General features: G+C 46.1%; 2 protein-coding genes across 3 annotated transcripts in view; one reads left to right on the forward strand and one right to left on the reverse strand.

Moving 5' to 3' along the window:
• Nucleotides 1–6,994: 6,994 nt before the first annotated feature.
• Nucleotides 6,995–19,579, reverse strand: EIF4H (eukaryotic translation initiation factor 4H). 2 transcript variants are annotated; one of them, XM_080630325.1, is made up of 7 exons: nucleotides 19,447–19,579; nucleotides 13,056–13,237; nucleotides 12,015–12,079; nucleotides 11,806–11,905; nucleotides 11,068–11,133; nucleotides 9,022–9,180; nucleotides 6,995–8,899 (listed from the first exon to the last, which is right to left on the reverse strand). In XM_080630325.1, exons 1-7 carry the CDS (start codon nucleotides 19,503–19,505, stop codon nucleotides 8,763–8,765), a joined length of 768 nt encoding a protein of 255 aa, XP_080486451.1. In that variant the 5' UTR covers nucleotides 19,506–19,579; the 3' UTR covers nucleotides 6,995–8,762. The 2 variants fall into 2 exon arrangements, with proteins under 2 accessions (XP_080486451.1, XP_080486452.1); XM_080630326.1 differs by lacking the exon at nucleotides 11,068–11,133.
• A 902-nt stretch (nucleotides 19,580–20,481) lies between these two features.
• MYBBP1A (MYB binding protein 1a) overlaps nucleotides 20,482–21,317 on the forward strand; it is a gene marked incomplete at its 5' end in the record, with an annotated part of 59,303 nt that continues 58,467 nt past the window's right edge. The window contains 2 exons of the mRNA XM_080630046.1: nucleotides 20,482–20,652; nucleotides 20,812–20,907. Of these exons, the coding sequence (XP_080486172.1) occupies nucleotides 20,482–20,652; nucleotides 20,812–20,907 (267 nt within the window). The remainder of the gene's footprint in view (nucleotides 20,653–20,811; nucleotides 20,908–21,317) is intronic.

Raw genomic sequence — 21,317 nt, forward strand, 5'->3', positions numbered from 1 at the left:
GAAAAACCCGGAGCCAGGTAAAGCAAATTGCAGGGTCTCTCTTAGGTTCTTATAGCGGAGATGGTGCCTTCAAGGCAGCGAACAGCCTGGGGTCACCGTTGTGAACAGCCAAGCCTGGAGCTCCGGTCCAGAGCGGAGAGAATAAGCCTGCTCCTGACACCTCAGTGCTGGCAGCTTGCAGACATCAGACACCATTTCACTGCACTCCTAAAAACCCAGCGGTAGTTCCTTGATATTTTGGGGCTTAACTAGGAGAAGGAGGGCTTGTGAATAACGGGGAATTGATCAGAATGGGGCTCAGAGCCCCGTTACAGCGCATGAAATACGTATCCTGCTCTGGGCACAGGAAGGGCGGCATGTATGCAGCAGCCCTATGTAGTTGTAGCTACTGGAGCACAACAGGCAGGCAGGCACATGCTTTGCAGCTGCAAACAGAACAACGCTTCGTGCTGGCTCTCACTGAGGCTCTGAACACTTCTCTCGCACACAGGCCCCTCAATTACTCAGTGAAGGGAAATTCTGGTGTATTTAAAGTAGGGCGCTCTCAAGCTGCCACAAGCAGTCACCCACATCCACCTCTGTTATAGAGGATGGCTCTGTCACAGACATCACCCAATACCCAGCTTTTGCCACTCCGGGATGGGAAGTTTTCTCTCCAGCTTTCAGAGGAAGCGCTGCTTTGGTAAGTGCTCGCCACTGCACATACAAACACATTCACACTTCCTCTCTTCCAGCTCTAACCCGAGGTACAAAAGTCATTGCTCTGATGAGCATCACAGAGACTTTCCCACACAAAATGTGGGTGCAGGAGCCTATCTTGAAATGAGAACCAAAGACCAGAAGAGCTTTGAATAGCTCGTGCGGTATCCTCTGTATAAAGGATACTACAGAATGCTTTCCTGACTGCTGAAACAGTTGCTGCAAAATTGGCCTTTCCAGCAAAGGTCTTCACTATGATGTAGTTTATTAGGGGCTTTCTAGTGGGTTTTTTAATGTATTTAAACATAACCTAATGACAAAAGTTCTACAAAGGAGTTCTTCATAGCAGAATTGATGCTCTGAACACGCTGCAGACAATTGCAGCTTGGTTTTCATATCAGAAATCAATTTCATTAGGACCAGCCACTGCTAAACGGGTCCCATGTATTTGCTTACAGGTTCTGTGGTGGCTCTCACAGCTCCAGGGATGACTCAGGGCTGCGGTACAGGCGTTACCACAGTTGGTAATGAAGGCCCCTTGTGTTACCCCCCTACTTGTCTCCTGCACTGATGCACACATCAGCTCAGCCTCTCTAGAAGCTGTGGTGCCCAAGGGGGAAAGCAGCAGGGTCACCCCCAGTGCATTACAACAGGGATGCCCTTCAGAGACCTCAATCCTCTTAAGAGGGCAACCACCTCGATGTCTAACCTGCACGAGCAGTAACATTTACCGCTGCAGATGCTGTCTCCCTGCTTCCTATCTCTCATGAGAAGAGCGTGGTGCAGGGATTCAGGAGGAGAGCACTCACCCTGAGCACCTACCAACACAACCATGAGCTCTGCTCCTCCTGAGGCCAGACCAAGCCCCCTTGGACATCAAACCCAGTTCAGACTCCACTCTCCATCCTCTCCCTCCTGTTACCCCCTGGTGTTTCATACAGACCTACTGCTAGAAACCATTTGTGGTCTAATAAAACCATTTCTGGTCTGAAAAGAAGGTCAAAGACACAGGAACATCATGCTTTTATCTACTGCAATAAATTATATCGAACGCCACATTACATTTGCACCTTCCCACGTACTTCTCAAAGCTTACCCATTTCAGCTTGGATTTGTTTTTCCCCTTAAAAAACACACAGCATCTACTCCTTCAGTTAGTTCTAGCAGCTAACCAAACCCTCTTTTTCTCCCATTGATACACAGCTAACTAGCTGTAGAAAGATCTCTTTGGGCCCAGAAAGACTGTGAGAACCCCTTCTCCACCCTGCCCACCTTACCTGCTGAGGCTGGAAGGCTGAATGGCCTTAGAGATCAGCTCACATCCTTCCTGATGAAGGTGGGGTCTGCTCAAAGCCCAGCTGGTTTTGCTTGAACCAGGTGTTAGGACTAATGCTGATCAGAAATTAGCAGTGAAACAAGGACGAGAAAACGTTGCATCATCTAAACTGGCCTTTCTGCAGAGACATACTGCTTATAAGGGCCTGTAGTGATGGGACAAGGGGAATGGCTTTAACCTGCCCGAGGGGAGGCTGAGATGAGCTCTTAGGCAGAAGCTCTTCCCTGTGAGGGTGCTGAGGCGCTGGCCCAGGGTGCCCAGAGAAGCTGTGGCTGCCCCATCCCTGGCAGTGCTCAAGGCCAGGTTGGACACAGGGGCTTGGAGCAAGCTGCTCCAGTGGAAGGGGTCCCTGCCTGTGGCAGGGGTTGGAGCTGGAGGAACTTTAAGGTCCCTTCAACCCAAACCATTCCATGAGTCTGATTCTTTGCAACACTGAAAGCTTTGAGGAAAGGTGCTGAGCTCCAACAAGTTCTTTTTCCCAAATCTCATGAGCTCTGTGAGTCAAGCGTTGCCTTCTTCACAGGAGACCAGCATCCAGATCCCCCTTGTGCTGGGACCAGAATAAGCACACGTCTCATCCCAAGCACTTAACCAACAAGTGACTTTGGTTCGCCAGATTTTCACAGCGACTTTAATGAAAGCCACATCTTGAAGGAACTATTGCGATGTGCTAAGGCAGCGCAAGCACGTTTCTGTATAGCCCAAGAAACAGCTTTCCTCTTAAGCTGCAGTCTCACGAGCATCTCCCCAAGGAAAAGGGGAAGTGCCACCTCCTCCCTGCCCCAGCTGCGTGCCCCACTGCAAACCTGACCTCCCCGAGCCGAAACCGAGAGCCACCCCCTTACAGCAGAAGATACCTGCTGCTACCACCCAGTGCAAAGACAGCTCACAGCCAGGGCTTCTGGGGGCTTTACACCCACTTGCCCAAGCAAGCTTTGCAAGGACTAATCCCATACATCCCCGTGATGCTACAAAGCTTCTTCCCATTCTTATCCTGCTTGGTTCATCCTCGTAGACACGGTAATTCTGAAATGTGCACATGAAACCCCGGGAGGTTTGAATGCTTTTATTGGATTGGGTTTTGTACAGCCATACAAATCGTACAGGTTGGTTACAGTACAGGTTCTGCAGGGGTTCAGAGAGGTACTTGGTGATTTTTTGGTTTATTTAAAAGAAAGAGGCAGATCTCGGGAGCACGGCGACATGAACAGAACAATCTCACAGCAGGGTGCGAGATCCCTACCGTGGGGAACACTTAACCCGGCTGAAACCTACAGGGCAGGACGGCAGCGTTCCCAGCAACAACAGACCCAAAACATCAACCCTGGGATACTCTATAGAGCTTTACACAAGAACTTGTGAGCTTACAGGTTGGTCCTGTAACAGCACTGAAGGTCCTTAAAGCCCTTGAATGCGCTTTGCTGCGAAGGGGACAGAAAAGGGGGAAGCTGATGTTAAAATGAAGCTGCCATTGAGCAGGACACGTCACGAAACACAGTCATTGCAGCTATGGAAAAGGAAACGAGAAAAAGCTTTAGATTTAGTCACCCAAACAGCTACATGAAGATGAGGAACATGATCTTAGAGCTAGCAACACTGACACGGGCGACACCATGCGCACACGGTGACACCGCTTGTGTGACCAGAACCTGATCTCCTGTTCCTCGTGCCCATCTGAGCTCTGGGTTTACGTGAGCAGACACGGGTGAAACCAGCAAAGCTCCCTTGCAATCCCTGATGTGCAGGACAGGGGCAAGCCATACCTTGGTAGCACCTTTCTCCAGTTAGCCTAGAACATACGACGTCATCAAGATATTGTTATTACAGACATGCATCAGGCTTGAGAGGCAGGTGTGTGGCACTGAAGGATCAAATCCTTTCAGAAAGCAGGGTCAAAGAATATGATTACACCATTTTAAATGCTTCTGGTCAGTTGGATTAATAGCACTGCAGTGAGTGGTATCACAGGTAACAGAGTAAATCACAGATTATACAGATAAAGTGCATGCACCTGATAAAAGACGGCCCTCTGCCACTTCAAATGAATTTGAGTCCTTAACATCCTGCAGTGGGTAAGTGGCATTTGAGGGGCGGGATTCAGCTACCAGATTAGAGCATTCCAGTCTCAGCTGGAAACCAAATTCCTCTTCAGCCACAGAAACTCCCCTTTCTGAACACTTCAGACAAGCCTCACCTACAAAACTGCATCCCAAGAATCCAGCGCAGAAAAGTGCCCTCGAGAACGACAAAGGTTCTATGCTGCAACGTGCCAGGATCTACCACAGCCCCACTCCTTCAGAGCCTTCACTGGCAGTGAAACACAGGAACCACGAGTGTGTAAAACACAAACTTAACACGAATGTGAAGATGCTCATGGGTAACAGCTTACTGCCCGTGTTCTTGCTGGAAGCCAGCAGGAATCATGATACTTCCCCACACTGAGAAGGAATGCGGTGGTATCAAAACCCAGGGATCTATGCCTGGCTGTCAGCCGCGCTGCTCGGAGCAAACGTGAATCCTTTGTCCAAAACACATTCCGGGTGAGCAGGGGATTCCTGGATACCAAGCACTGGAAGCAGCTTTGCTCAAAGCACTCAGCAGGACAAGGGGTGCTCTGCAAGCCACTACACGTGAGCACTCTGCATTTCAGACTTTGCTGCCTTTATTCTTCAGTCTTTCCTATAAAAAGGAGGGGCTGGAATATCACAGGATTTGCTCCAAACTTCCCAGCATTCTGCAATCTTTTCTGCAGACAAGTCAGCAGGTAGCACTACAGGTAGCAAATGCTCCACTATACTGTGTGCTAAAGTCAAGATGGAAACCGTAATAGAACTCCTAAAACAAGTCGAAAACCATCAGGATCATCCAAACCTGCCCTGGGACAGCAAGTCTTGGGTACAGCTGCTAGCTGGGACACCTCGCACAACTTCAGACACTCACGGTCAGCACCAGAGGCTCTCTGAGCGGTGCCAGCACATCTCAGTAGCAGGCTAACATCTCCTTGCTACTTCAGGAAGGCGAGTAAGCCACTCTCTAGGGCACAGATTTGACTCTGTCCCCAGCCCATCATTTGAATAGGGGAACAATCCTCCTCCTCCTTTCTCTTCAACCGTCAGAACCCGCTCATGACCACAGAATCTCCTCTGATGCTGCCACGCTCTAGGGAGTTCACAACACACACACACAGCAGCATGGCTGCTGCTGCTAGGACTGGGGCTAGCTCTCCCAGGACTGCTCCTGGCCCTGGAATTGCTTTTAAGTGGTCATCAGTGGAGGTCCACAGCATGTTGGATGCACGCTGCTTACTCTGGCATTGTCCCACGGCTCTTCCAGCCACACCAGTCTCCCCTACCTGCACCCCAACTGGAGAAACACAACAAAGCACTTTCCACAGTAGCAAAGCAAATTCAATTTCAGTTCCAAAACCTGTCTGCTGCATTCCTGACTTCAGTTTTGGTCAGTTTTTTAAGCTCAAGCTTGCAGAAAGCTCTGCACAGCTGCTAGAAATAACTTGGGGAGAATATGAATAGCCACAAAGCGCATCATCTGTTTGTTACCACCGCTGGTAACCTCCTGAGTCTTGGCTTTGCCATGCCAGGCCTAGCTTTAAGCTGTAGGTAAAACTAAGCATTACAGATTACATCTTAACAGTTTTGCTGGTGGAATGGGGAAAAATAATCTTGCTTCCCCCTACAAAACACCATATGCCACATGTGTACATTAATTTTGTCAACTGTTGACACAAGCTCATTTGAGATGCTTCTGTATAGGAAAACGTTCATCAATTTTTCGAAGGGAGGATAGAAAAAGGACTGGAGGGGTCTAACCCTGAGCCATATGAGAAGCAGAACTCAGAATGCTCCAACAAAACCAGGCAAGGCATTGACGGTTGCATACGGAGGACTACAAAAATAGGGTATTAAATGATACTGGGATCAGGCTACACTCACTAGTAGGAAACCCTTGACCAACCAGATACCAGCAGGTACAGAAAGCTACGTACAGAACTAAGATGAGCCATTTTCCATCTCTCTACCTTTCTCACAAGTCAGTGTTACTTTCCTCCATGCAGTGAGGAAACCATTGCTTCTATCACCCAAAGGCCTGAAACACCAGCTCTGAGCAAGCTTTATGTGGCAGCTAACGACACCACCTCCAACAGCTAGCCCTGCTCTTACTCCAACACTCAGGGTGCTGCTCCTGTAGGACAGCCAGGCACTAGTATACATGCTATGCTGCTGCAGCAAGTAGCTCCAGAGCAGCAGTTGGATCCTCTGCTCAAGCTGTCCTAACAGCAGGTCCAAAAAGTGACCAAGTAGCCAGAAGGCAGGAACATTTCCCATCCTTTCATGCTATGGAAAGCAGTAAAAGCAGCAGGGAGGTCAGAGCTCATTTCCTCAATAAAACCATGGCTCCCCCTCTCAGTATACCCTGCAGCATGCCTACTTCACAGGCACAGGGCAACAGCCTCCTCAACAGTTACAGCCAGTGGGAAACAGGTCAGCTGGAAAAGTTGGGAGCAACTGGGCAAGGCAACAGCAAACTGATCTGCTTGCTTTCCTCTTACCACAAAGACTCCACATGAAACTGATCCCTGTTCACATTAGGTGGACACAGCTTCTGCCTGTATCCAGCAGGGGATGATCCTGGTCAGAGGGCAGCAGAACTCAGCTTCTGGGAAATGAGGAACATGAGGAACTACACAGCCTGCAACACTTCAAATACAGCTGAGGGCACAGGAAAAAGAACTTGGGCTCGCTTCCACTCACACACAACTGTTACTCTGTCCTGCATATTCCAGCACTCATTTAGATTAGACTTCTCCCATATTTTGTGCAAGAATGGCTCTGGGACTGCTTCCCCAGAAAAATTTAAGGAAATTTCCACATTTAACACAATGTTGGAAAACTGAGAGGGGGAAACATGCTATGGCACACTCAAATAAAGACCAATGTTAAATATTACTTAAGGTTTTTCTTTTATTTAAAAGATCATTCACAAAATACCATATCCATAAATTTATTTTGTTATGAAGCAGAATGTGTTAAGTGTTCGGAATTCTTTTCCTTTTTTTTTTTTTTTTTTCTTTTCCTTTGTTTTTACATTTAAAAGTCAAGTGTCTTGACTAGAGGTGAGTTTTTATATGGGAATTGGTTCTTAAAATCCTTTCCACATTGAAGATGTAAATAGATCAATTATCGGTTTGGAATACAACCACACAAATGCATGTCTGTCTTAAATTAAGGATTAGTGTTAGACAAATGGTTCTTATCTCAGAAGCAGATTAAGTGACAGGCAGAAGGAAGGAAAGAGTGGTTCTGTAAATTGCTGGGACTCTGACATTAAAGGTAGCATTAGGGAAGGAATTCACTACTAGCAGTGATGCTGGTAGTGAAGCAGCCATGATTCCAAACTCCTCTTGCCAGAACTCCACAGTGCTGGCTGCTTCATCCAAAAGCTGTCACAGCACTAGCACTAGGGGCTCAAGTTTTTCCCTCATGCATTGTCCATAGGCACACTTCTATGTGTAGAGAGCCAGGTTTTGTTTTGGAACATTAATGATCCCTCTCCTTTTGCTCCAGCCTCACCTCCCTCCTCCCACACAATACCCACAAGAAACATTTCAAGTGAAGAGAGATGCAGCACTTAGAGATGCTTTTTACCCAAACTTCTACGTGAAGAGAATCTACAGCAGAACGATTTCTAATCTGCCCATTTTCAAGGTATTCTGAAAGCAGAGGTCTTAAAACTGTACACCACTGGGCAAAGAAATACAGGGGGTGAGGGGGGGGGTTACATACTGCATGGCAAAGTATACACTCCTTAAACAAAATAAAAAAGTCCATTTTATTTGTAGAAACTTCATTTAAAAATTTACCAAACATGTAAAACCCCAAAAAAAGAAAAAAAGAAAGTAAGCAGAAAGAGCCAGTGAGCAGTTGTGCTCCAACAGGCACATTCTTGCAGTGCTAACCTTGAGCAGAGATGTAGTATCATACCATTTTGAAGCCAACAGCCAGCCACCAGCAAGAGTCTGCTGACAGCCATACTAACTCCACCACCTATTCACCAGGCTTTTTTTCAGCCAAGGCATTGACTAAATTGACACTTCCTGGTAACCTGTGTGAAGGGGCAGCTCTTCTCCCTTAGGAGAAGGGGCTCTGCTGTATACAGTAACTGTCACCAGTTGACAAAAAATGGTATTTTACTACTTGGTTAGAACTGTAAATTTCTCTGTTCGACTCATCTGGACTCTCCAGTTTTCCTCTTCAGAGCCACAGCAATACAGAACAAGACATGCAGGTCAGAAGAGGAGCACTGAGGAAGTAAAAGGAAACAATACAGGGAAATAACTAAGTCTAACCTGTGCTTCTAAAGTAAAACAAACCCAGAAAGGAAGAAGTGAAGCAGCACCTTTGTCCAGAGACCTCCACACTTGTGGAAGCAGCTACACTGCCTTATCTACTGGCAACTGTGCTGCTTGGAAGGAAACAGAAGAGGGAAACTCAGCACAAAGCAGGCACTAGATACAGCAAAGCCAAGAACGTACTAAAAACCACTTGTTAACAGCTGACATGCATTCACAAGCTCTGTGTTTTCGGTTTCAAAGAGGACAAATACCAGATGGCAGGAATGGTAAACTGCAGGGTTGACATTCCAGCAGAGCTAGTTACTCTGTACTGTCTTGCTTTTTCTCCCGCCTCCCCATTCCCTCTCAACCCCAAATTCAGTCGTGCTCTTTTACTACTTCCTCTCGGGGCTTGGCTCCACCGAAGATAGCAGAGTTTGGGTTGGCTACTTGATTGAGGGGAGTAGCAACTGTTCGAGGTTTGAGCTGAAGTCGGGGTCGCTGTGCTCTTTCCTCTGAAAGAAAAAATAAGGAGGTTTGAATGAAGGTCTGTCAAGGGCAGTAGCTTTAACATGACACAGAAAGCAGGAGTCTGCTTTGTGAAAGAAGACTGAATTTCAGAAGATAAAGAGTGTACCTTCTGTTGGCTCTCTGAAGTCCATGGAAGATCCACGAAGGGGAGGCCCATCTCTGAAGCGACCAGTGCCACCACTTCCCATTGAAGCACCCGGTGGTCGCCGGTCTCCAGGGCGGGTTCCTCTACCCCGGCCTCCCAAGAAGTCATCATCTTTGAATCCTGAAGACGGAAGACAGTGAATTTAAAGAGTGTAATTGCAAAGCTTTTAATCTAGATTTTTAACTGGATGACTGGAAAACCCTGCAAGTCACTGCTGTCAGTCCAAGATGATGCACTAAGAGCCTTTGTCTGTAGACAGATTGCTTCAGAGATCTCCAACATGTTCTAGAAGAGTCACACAGATTCCATTTGAAACCAAGTATATACTACACCAAGTTTAGAAACTGCTTTATCCTCCTAGAGGCTTATTGGAGTGTTGGAGAGTGGGTCACCAAGTGAGCTTAAAATATGAGCTTCAGCTGCAAACTCAGATTGTTAACACCCGTAGCTGAACTCAGAGACAACACTGGCAGTACTCGGAGTAGTTCTGTAGCCAAATCACCCACTGGCTACAGCCTTGGTATGAAACCTGCAGGAGCAGAGGAAACGGGTAAACAGCTAAGTAGTGAAATATAAAATCTTTCTAAAACAGAGCCTTTGAAAAACAGAGCAAAACCCCAAGGCTTTTTAGTTGAACTATGAACAGACGAGGCATTTACCAAACAGCTGAAAAAAAAAAAAAATTATCAAAACCAATTCAGACTAGATATGAAACTGGCTGTATTTCTTCAGTTTACGTATCAAAAAGATCAAGAGCTGCCTATCACTGACCAGAGTTCCAGTCTGTGCCAATGACTACTCTAAAGCATCTCTTCAAGCCCCCATCATCTGCATTCAGTAGGAGGAGGATACTTCAGCACACCTACAAGGGATATACTCTGTTTTTCAGAAGCCATCTGGAAGAGAACATTGGTTTGTTTTGTTCTCATCTGAGATTTTCTTTTCCACTTTGGTATTTGGCACAGTTGCAGAACTGTCCCTTACTTACTTCAGTGCCAAAGAACCATTTTTAAAGACTTGATCCAGAGCGATGCTGTACAACCTGAGAAGAAAAGCTTCTGTAGCAACTAAAACTTGAGTGCTAAACTTTTGAATCACCAATCATTCAGCCAGCATCTAACAAGCTGAAATGCGTCCACATTTTGAAGAAGCTGCCAAAGAAGGCATAAAGCTCTGACACTGGAATGCTTAGCTACAAAGGCAGGTTATTAAGCACAGCGCTGCAGCAAGCTTCCTCTCTCCAGCACCATGCTTCAGCTTCATGCTAGTGGCAAGGGCACACTTTGTTACCACTCCTACTTCGTCCATTCCACTCACGCAGAGACCAGACATTGCAAAGTTGCACTTGCCAGCATCTCCTCATCAGAAAATGGACCAAACCCATGATTTCAGAGGACAAAAGCAATTGTGTTGATGTCACCCTGGACTCTAATAGCTGACTGGAAGTCAAAAGAAAACCCAGTGGCTCCATCACTACTTTTCCACTCAGCAAGCTCAGTCTTGTGTTGCAACTTGCCTTATTGCAACAGGTCTAAAAGTCTGGGGACATTTTGCATTTAGAAGTGCTTTGGAACGCTAACACATCTTTGGAGAAGTCAGTTGCTTCAGCGATACACGTATAATGATGTCACATCACCTTAAGAAGCGAAAGCCTCTGCTCTGAAAGAATATAATATCAGCTTTTACACATGATCTGTTTCTGCTACTATTCAGATACGTATTTGGCCACATGTTTGAGAAATGCTTAAATCCTAGACAGCATAAGCTATACTTGAACAAATGTTCTGTCATTTAGGATTGTTTCATAAAATTCACAATCAAGACTCTTTCCTCTGTTATAAGGCAATGGATGATTCCCTCTAAAGAATCCCCCTGCAGCTGTAGGCCAAAGTTGGCCTAAAGTAGATTCAATCAAAACAGTAATGGGGACAAATGTATCCGACATAAAAATGAGAACATTTCTGTGCCTTTTAGGCTGCCTATCTTTATAAGTGTTAATACTGATACCAGAATTGAAGTCATCTCTGGAATCCCATCCACCTCCTCTGGATTCTCGGGAACCTCCTCCCATTCCTAGGAAAAAAGCCACAATTGTGTTCAGGTCTGAAGCTGTGGGAAAGGCTGATCAAGGGGATACCAAACCAAAGTTTCAGTCCTTCAATATCCAAACTCATGCTGCTGGAAAATCCTTTCATTTTGGTACTACCAAGTTCCATCACACAGGAACCAAAAGACTGGTTTAAGTTAATCAAGAACAAGTGGTCAGGAAAGTTTCTCTAATCCACATTCAATGCAAACCTTTAGTGAGTCTAGTTTAACTAAGCTTCAACTACAGCAAAGCCTGGTTTTACACTGGAACAGAAGGATAGTCCAAAGCAAGTATTTATCTACTTGTGCTTAATTTGCTTACTCACTTTTCTTGCATCATAATAAAATAGTAGCAGACCAGACTATTGGGCTTACGATTGTCCTCTGCAAGACACTATACATCACCAGGGGTATTGGTCTCACTTCCTGGGCTAGGAGTGACAACATACTCAGCTTTTGGACACAAAGCGCATCTATAGTCCAGGCATCTCAAGCATGGCAGCAGCTAGGTTAGAAACGTGTATATACATATAAAAATTCCTCTTTCCTGTATCATGTTCATGTTTACTAGCATGTCTTGTCTTAGCATTAGTTAGCACCAGACATCACAACTACAACCACTTCATTTAAGAAGCTATTTAGAAAAAAAGAAGTCACCTCTGTCATCAGGTCCACCACCTTTTCTGAAGCCAAAGCCACCTTTATCCTGTTTTCTGCCTTCTGCTATGTCCACTCGGAGTGATCGGTCACCCAAAAGCTGTTAAATAAAAGGGAGAATGTCTTCAGAATGTATCATATGGGCTACCAAGGAGCTTGAGAGTTGTGCTTATCTTTTTATTTCACAAATTAATTGCAAGTATACTTACTGCACCATCATACGTAAGAGCTTCCTTAAGTGATTCCACCTCATCGAACTCTACGTAACAAAATCCTGTAAGAAGAACCTCACGAGTTAATACCAGCACTTTAAAAAGCCTTCGTAAGAAGCTACTCTCCCTGTACATCTGCTAACAGCCTCTCAAGCATGAGCTAAGATATGGTCAGTGCAAGACGTACACAATTCTGAAACTAAACATCACTAACGATGAAAGGATTTACCTGTGCTTATTAATGACAAGGACAAATCCCAGAAGAGAACTCTGTACGGGCCCTGCACAAATGCCAAGAGCCTAATTAATTCCCTCTGCCATACGGTTCTCATTACAGATGATTAAATCTATGCCTTTTAGACAGTTATTTAGCTGAATATTGACATTTGGTTACCAGCATTTTTAAACAAGAAGCTGAAGTACCTGCTTGGCCAGCAGGCTGATTTTGTGTCATCACATCATTTAGTGAATTTATTCCTTTTCTAATATCCTGTTCTCTGCATTAAGGTTTCCCCCACCCACTCCCCAAGTAACGTACAAATATACTACCTTTCCACTGGCCAATTCTAAAAGAAATCACATTTGCATCCTCTAAAAAGCTGTATCTACTTTATTTTTCTCCATGTCTACTAAAAAAAGACAGAGGCAATGAGACTCTTCTGAGCTAAAGAAAGATTGTGTAAGTACTCAACGCTTAAGGTCATGGATCTTAAGTGGGTCAGACACTTCAGCTTTGTTAGAATTCATGTAAGACAAACAAGGTTTGAGAAAGCCCTTTTATGGCAGGGCAAATATTGACTTGGCACTTGGTTAGTCTGTATCTGAAGATGATAGAAACAATAGTGAAACTCATTCAAATTAGATATTTAACTGTTAATGAATGAGAAACTTGCATAAGTCAATATAAAGAACAAACACAGATCAACAAACTAACCACGCTTTAGAGTAAACTGAAGTTCTCCATTAAAGTGACTTTGGAAGTCCCTCATTTCCCCTACCAGCTAGCCATCCACAACCAATTCAACTCTGAACACTTACCTTTAAATTTGTCTGTTTCCTTGTCTCTGACTAGTCGTACACTCCTTATGCTGAGATCCTTGAAGATGGCATCTATGTCTCCTTGAACAGTGTTGAAGGGTAGGTTTCCCACATATGCTGTGAAAGGGGGTTCTGTCGGCAGCTCTTTCTGTTTGCGGGAACCAAGGCCACCACCACGAGATCTGTTAATAAAATCACAGTGTCTCTGGAACCTGGCTCTCAACACAGCACTGCTCAGGTGCTGTTGGGAAGTGATTCTTCTACAGCTTTGGTTAGTTTTTCTATCCCTTTTGCCTCTACCTGCCACCTCCACTACTGGCCTGAACTGTACTCCTTTCTAGTATTATCAGATGCAGTATTTCAGTGGAAGAACAAATGAACAAAGTATTTAAATACATTACAGGTGAACTCAGAACAAAATGACGAATGAGCTTCTTTCTCATAGAATAGTTAGGGTTGGAAAACACCTTAAGATCATCTAGTTCCAACCCCCCTGCCATGGGTTGGGAACCTCACCCATGTTGCCCAAGGCTCTGTCCAATCTGGTTTTGATTCATCCCATAATCCATTAAGAAAAGCAATGTAAGTTTCTCTCTACTGTCCTCTACTCAAACCCATTACTTCTTAAAAAAAAAAAAAGAAACACCCTACACCCTAGACTAGATTTTAATTTATAGCAGTGAAGAAATGTTTGCATGACACAGGCTTGTCAGCTTATCTGAAATTAAGCTGGATGCAATGGTTCAAATTTTATATTAATATTATATTATTTTATTATATTAATTATTGTGACTATTAATATAATAAAATTAAAATATTAATATTAACATTATCAACACTCACCCCACAATTACCTAAATTATTTCATCAGCATTTAGTTAACAGAAACATCTTCTCCTAATTCTGAAGTTACCGCCGTAACTGTCAGGTATCTGGACTGGAATACACTGAATTGGACACATACTAAAAAACTTGGTTGGCAAGGTGTTCTAGGACAGAGAAACCGCTACCAGTGCTCTTCAGATGTTTGTTTCTTCCTGAATTACAGACTGAGGTAATCAGGTTCATAGAATCATAGAACAGTTTGGGCTGGAAGGGACCTTCAAAGGTCATCTAGTCCAACTCCCTGCAATGAGCAGGAAGATCCTCAAATGGATCAGGTTTCCCAGAACCACATTCAGCCTGGCTTTCAACGCCTCCAGGGATGGGCATCCACCACCTCTACAGGCAGCCTGTTGTCTGGAAAACCTAGATTGTCTTTTCCCATCTTTTTCCGTAGTCTCAGTTAAGGCTATTGGCATTGGTTGCTGAGGAATAAGACTGTAGCAGCTAAATTCTTTACTGTATTAATATAAAGTGTGTTAATTTCCTGTAGGAGCCTCATTTTCCAAAGCTTTCTTTGATCTCCTTTTACAGAGAAAAGGATTTGTACTGTGAGCACAAGGCAATCTAAAGTTACACCTCCTGGACTTCCAGAGTACAGGATGCACTGTCACCAGTTCCAAGACGATTTGCCCACCTAAGAAATCTTTGACTTCTACCAGAGACGCTACTACTCTGCCCCTATTCTCTTCAGTGCCTTACTTTTACTGGGTTTTCTTCATGTCTGCTCCCTTTCCCAGAGGCTCACTGTGCCTTTAAAAGCACAATAGACCACAAACTGTACCAAACCAGGATTTGCTAGTGTGACATGGACTAATTAGATTTCTGCAGAGTCCTACCTAAAATATAGAAGGTCAAACAACTATTATTTCACAGAATCACAGAACGCTTTGGGTTGGAAAGGGCCTTAAAATCATCTAGTTCCAAACCCCCTGCCATGGGGAGGGACACCTCCCACCAGACTATGCCACCAAGACTCCTCCCAACCTGACCTTGAACACTGCCAGGGATGGGGCAGCCACAGCTTCTCTGGGTAATCCTGTGCCAGCACCTCAGCACCCTCACAGTAAAGAACTTCTGCCTTATATCTAAAATGAACTTCCCCTGTTCACTTTTGAACCCATTGTCCTATTGCTATAGTCCCTGACGAAGAGACCCTCTCCAGTACCCTTGCAGGCCCCCTTCAGATGCTGGAAGGCTGCTCTGAGGTTTCCACGCAGGCAGAATATCCACTGGGGAAGCAATGTATCTTTTTTTCATCCCAGAATAAACATTTTATTACTAATAAATCAGCTAATGCAGAGATCTTGAAGATTCCTTAACTCTTCTGAGGTAAGCCTGTCATATGTGCCTTTTTATGGTAGCAGCTCCAAGGCAGGAGCCATTTGTCACCACCACCATCAGCATGCTGCTAAATGTATTTGAATCACAACCTACACATCTTTAATTAGTGTCCACCCAGGTCCGTATTTTAGCATTTTTGACAATGCTCCTCATCTGCCTTTGTCTCATTAACAAGTCAGAGTCAAAAACATCCTGGCGAACTAAAGCTGCTATAGTTGTGTGTACAGTAGAATAAACTAGTCACAAGAACAAGGTTTAAGGAGGAGCTCCAAGAAAGCAGAGTTGCTCTTCTAAAGAACTCCATAATATGTAGAATTTCTCTATGGCCTCACAAACAGCTATTAAAATAGCATACATCTACTTTTCAGCCAAAAATAAATTAATTTTTATGTTCTATAGGAACATTAGAATTGCTGCAGCTAAATTTAAAAGGAACATTCCCTCCTTTTACACATTCTCACCATGGTCCTTGAACTGCCAGTCATCTTGTTCAGCGAGCTGATTTGCCTACAAGCTCACTCTAAAGTTGAATTCCCAGCCAGATCAACAAGGTGATCTGGACAGCTACAAAGAGCACTGGTGCCAACATGGAAGGAGAACAAAAGCAGGAGCTCAAAACTCCAGCTTTCAACAGCAACCTCCACTCAGATCAATTTGAGCTGCTGCTGAAACCACACCCTCAAGTTAGCAATCCCCAAAAGAATTTTTGGTGCTATAGACAAACCTTGTTTCTACCATAGCATACCAGAACTCTGGGGTGCCTGTGTGGAAATCCATGCACTGTTGTGCAATCCCTCCTGATGTTAAGTCAGGAAAATGAACTATTCTTATTGAATATGACCATTAAGGCCTCAGTTATAAAATATATCACTAAATATCTGGTATTTTAATCTCCATTTGAAGAACAAGAATGAACTGTCAATAACTAGGTTCCAAACAGAATCCAGGTATAGCAACACAAAAAGAAACTGTTTCTATGCTTCCCTGCATTTTTTTCAACACTGAAATAGGGAAATAATAAGGCTGACTTTAGTCACCAAACAATTTAACTGAAAGAAGATGCTCTAATTTGTAGCAAAATGGAATAAAAGTCAACTATAATTAAAACCATATCTGAACTAAGTGAACTAGGGTCACACCAAGGTGTTAAATGAATATCTGCATTTCCCACCCAGTCTAACTTTTGCTCAGATATAATCGGGTAACAATTATGTCATCTTAATGTGGGAATCTCAAAGACAACTATTTGCTTTCTTTTTTCAGGAAACCAAAACAGAAAGCTGAAAAGAAAAGCTTGCTTCCAACAAATGCAGAAGCAAATATCCCTAGAATTATACTTACTTATTGATGGACTGATTCAATAACATTGTAAGGCCATACTGGGTAGAAAGAACAACTAAGCTATCATTTTTAAGCTACTCTTTCAGACAGAAAACATCATCTTTCAAAAGTTTTAAACAAATGGATATTTTGAAAGCTAGTATTTGAGTTTAAAGCCTTTCACTAAGGATCAAACCAATAGCTCAGTATTTATCTTTCTGCACAGCATGGAGACAACAGTCTATCTGGATTCCAACAGTAGTTGCTTTACCAGAGGCAGCATTAAGGCCCAGGAGAATGCAAGTTTTGTTGAGCATCAGATGTCTTTAACAAAAAGCTTACCCAAGCCTAAAAATGATGGGACATTTATTAACACTGAATGGGTAAGACACAGAATTCAAAACACCAGAAGGATAGAGACTAGCTCTCTAGTTTCACTTACTTGTACCGTACTTCAGCAGATTAATTTTAACCTTTGAGTACAGTGCCCACTATTACTAAACCCAGTGCTTAAAGGCACACATAACTAAACAGCCTAACAGCCAGTCAGGAGCAACAAATACTCAGTTTCCTTCAACTTGGAGAAGCTGTACAGATTCTGTATAGCTGTTCAGAGTTTCAACTAGGCCTCAGAGCACTTAATTACAGGTTTTTCTGTCAAATTTTGGCTCCAAAACACTTACCAAAAGAAGTGTTTATAGTAACCCTTTTAAGGTCAGCAGCATGTACTTCATCTGGAATAAGTTCTGCATACCACAGTATTATGTTTCAGCTCTTATACAGTGCATTACCAGTCATCTCAAGTGCAGCAAAACCACTTCTCTTATCACACCACAGTCATATTCTGTTGCCATGATGTTGAAGAGTATGAGAAAGAGACAGATATCTTACATATGTCAGAACTGTTTTCGGTCACACTTAAAACCTATGCTCACTCACTGTACAGAAGAAAGGTTATGCAAAACACAGCTTCCACAAAAACTATTCTCTCTCAACTGAGTTTATGCTATTCTTACAGTCCTAAAGTGCCTGAAATTGAGTAGAGGTCACTAAGTTAACATGGGATTCTTTAATCAGAACCTTCAAGAAGAACAGTCATGCTGTCAATAGGTTACACATACTATGGGACTTCATACAACGCACAGAGACCTGTTAAGGTCTGAAATCATGAATTAGCTGTTAGTAACTTATTAGTAATAATAATTAGATGCAAGTACAAATTACACTAATATTTAGTAGTATCTGAGGCTTAAAACTACTGCTATTTCAGAATAAGTACATTTTCTGATCTGCAAAGGTATCTGCTACTCAGCAGGATGCCTTTAGTTCACCAAAACAAGGTATCCACATCTTGCCTGAGAGCAAGTTTAAGTACTCTATTAAAGGAATCTGAATATGAAAGTAACATTTTAGCATTAATTTTATTACTTCATAGAATGTACCTACTTTGACTAGGATAGGCTGCATAGTACTAGCTGAATTTATTATGAGTGTCAAGGCTGCTGTCAAGGCTACTTGTTATAGAATTTAAAAAATACAGAATTGTAAGTGGGTACATCATCTGTTTGCTCTGGGTCATCCTTTCTTTAGACATAAACGGTACCTATGCATAAAAACAAGTTTACATAGCTTAAGCGTCAAAGTGTTTCTAAAGACTAGAAAACTTACTTCTGTTACAACCTGAGCAGTAAACCTCTGTACTGCCTAAACAGTCTGAAATGGAAATGATTTATTCCTCTAAGAACAGGAAAGAACAAGAACACTGTGGATCAGGAAAGATACCTTGGACGATTAGATTATAAAATAGCATACTTGCTAAGATTTACTCACAAGGACAGTTTATTTCATTGTTTTATACCTACTGTTTTATTTTAGTGCACACTTTATATGGCACCAACCTTCAAAAAAGTCAATTGTTAATTGCATCTTCATAACCTGATTTAAGGCAAACTTTGTAATTGCTGGTTATTGTTTCTGTAGCTCCTCCCCTATACCCACTCTCCAGCACAAAAAAAACCCCAACCAAACCAACCCAGAGATGAGACAAGCCCTATTCATTCTTAAGGACCGTGGATCTGGACTCGGCACCCGGAGCCCTGTATAACGCGGCTCACAGTCCTCCCGGCCGGAGACACCACAAAGCCCTCCCATTTCCTCTCGCTGCAGATACAACGCTGCCCGCTCTCGGGTCTCCACCGCTGAAGCTCCCCCCGCCGAAGAGCACCTCGCCGGACGGAGCTCGCCCACCAGAACAGGGGCCTCTCGCCCCACTCCAGCCCTTCACGGGAATCTCCCTCTTCCCATCTCCCGCTCTGTCCCTGCAACAGCTCCTCACGGCCTACCTTGGCTCTGGCCCAGCGCTCCCTAAATCCCCTCCCTGCACTCGCCTCCGGGCCGGCGGGAACACAGCGACACCTTCCTCCCGCCCCTTCCCGGCGCTTCCACGCCGCCAGGCCCTAAACCTTGCGGCACTGTCCCCACGTAGCCCTGTGACGGCCGCTCCCCCCCTCCCAGGACAGCAAAACCTTCTCCTCACTTCACAAAGCGGGCCAGCCAAGGCCGTAAGCAAATGCGACCCCAAGAAGCGAAGCCGGCGGGGCGAGACGGGCCCGAAAGGTTCAGCGAAGCAGCGTCCCCCGACCCCTCTCTCCACCCGCCGCCCCGCCGTGCCCGCCATCTCTATGGGGAGCGGGGCAGGCCAGGCCCTGCACGGCCGCGCCCCCTCCTCGCCCGGCTTGGGAGGGGGCGCGGAGCGCCACTCCCTCCTTCCCTCCCCGCTTCGGGGTGAGCCCTCGGCGCTCCCCAGCGGCCCAGGCCCCGGCACCGCTCGCAACTCCGAGCTCACCCCCGGCCGCCGCCGAAGCTGCTGTAGGCCCGATCGTCGTAAGGATCAAAATCCGCCATCGCCACCTCAGCCTCCTCCCCGTGCGAGCGTGACAGGACCGCGCCCGCAGGACCCCGCGCCGCTTATATACGGCGGGGCCCGCGCCAGGGCTGCCCCTCGCGGTGCCTGTCTCTGGCTCCCCGCCCCGTCGGGGCTGTCCACGCTAGTGCCTGTCGGGAAGCACCCCCGCACCGCCGAGAGCGCTGGTGTTTATCGCTTCTCCGCCTGCTTTGCCCGGGACTCTGAGATGCTCCCTGGATGTGTTGGGAGCAGCCTCAGCCTTTTGTTGGTCTCTGGCCTCCCATGTGTCCCAAATCGTCCTGCAGTCGCTGTGAGTACGACACAAGGCAGAGCGGTTCGTGCTCCAGGCGCTACACTTGTTATCTGCGCCCCTGCGGCCGGTATGAGACCGGAGTCTGGAAGGAGCGCAGCAAACGTGCACAATTTTCGCGTGGCAGCTGGAGAATAGCCCTATATTTTATTGTAAATAAAGACCGAAAGCGTCTTCGTGTCCTTAAACACGTACCCTTTGCGTGAACTGGTTTGTTTCTTGGCCCATTATTTCAGGTTTGTAATAAACGCACCTCCGGATGTTCGTACAACCAGCGGTGCCGCTGACCCCGCACCGTGCTATTTCAGACGGGCGGACGGAGCGCCCCGCAGCTCTCTTCCCCTGCCCAGTCCCGCTTCCTCGCGGAGAGAGGATTCAAACCTCCCTCGAAAGCTGCAAACCAGGGCGCGGGGAAGCGAAGGCAGCCCTTGGGGCAGAGGAGGGATGAGCAAGGTTTGAAGAGGGGCCGGGCTGTGAGACCGGGAGAACATGGCGCTGAGGGAGCGCGGGGCGCTGCAGGGCCGCCGCGGGGCTGGGGGGCCTGCAGGCGGCGGTTCATCTCGGCCTCTCCCGTCTGACGAGCGCGTCCCCGCTCCGGCCCCGGTGCCCCGGAAGAGGCGGGGCGGGCGGAGGACGGCAGCGGCCCCACGTGCTGCAGCGGAGGCATGGCGGAGCTGGAGGGCCTGGGAGGCGGCGGCGTGGTCACCGACCCCCGCGGGGTGCTGCGGCAGGGCCGCGCCTTCCTCGACTTCTTCTGGGACATCGCTAAGCCGGAGCGGGAGGTGCGGCTGGCGGCCACCGAGAACCTCCTGCGGCACCTGCGGGAGGGCAGGAAGGTGAGGGGGCGCCGGGGCCGGGCGGAGGGGCTGCGGGTGCCGGCGGACCCCGACTCGCGTGGCTCTTCCCTCCGCTGATGCTTGGGAACGCTCTGTCCTGGCAGAGGAGCGGCGGGCCCGGCAGCCTCGCAGGGTTCCGGAGCTGGGTCTCTCTTTCAGGACGATGAGCTGAAGTACACCCTCAAGCGTCTGGTGGAAGGACTGGGAGCCACCCGCGAGGCCGCCCGCCCTGGCTTCAGCCTGGCCCTGGCGCAGGTCAGTGTTCCCTAGAGCGGAGCAGAGCGCTCTCCGGCCCCATCAATTCCTGAGGCCCAGGTTTGCTGTGTATAGGGAGGCTGGAGGTCTTCCCTCTGGCAGCGCCTGCATGCAGATGGTAGGGAAGGCTCTTTCCTTCTCGTATATGAAACCTGTGTGGTTTTCAGCGGTGCTAGTCCGTTTCAGAAACAATGCACTTAAAAAGGTATAAGCTATAGCAGTATGACGCTCATGTTGCAGCGTTCGGCCCTGCTTTAAGAACCATCCTTCATTTGCAAATGTCGACCAGATTTTCATATATGCTGCGTTTAGAACTATTATGATTTAAAATTGCCTTGCTCCTGGTATGGGGCTGTTTATGTGGGAGATCTGGAAAGGCCGCCCTTTAAAAGGCACTTCAGAGGTTTGTT

The sequence above is a fragment of the Psittacula echo genome, assembly GCF_963264785.1.
Source record: "Psittacula echo genome assembly, chromosome: 15".
NCBI lineage: Eukaryota > Metazoa > Chordata > Aves > Psittaciformes > Psittacidae > Psittacula > Psittacula echo.

Bases quoted from the DNA above. Each gene is read 5' to 3' on its own strand.
- EIF4H (XM_080630325.1), bottom strand. From the start codon at position 19,505: ATGGCGGATTTTGATCCTTACGACGATCGGGCCTACAGCAGCTTCGGC. The intron at 11,906-12,014 runs GTAAGTATACTT...TTTATTTAACAG, and splicing joins CTCTTACGTATGATGGTGCA to CTTTTGGGTGACCGATCACT. The intron at 11,134-11,805 runs GTGACTTCTTTT...CTTTTTTCCTAG, and splicing joins TGGTGGACCTGATGACAGAG to GAATGGGAGGAGGTTCCCGA.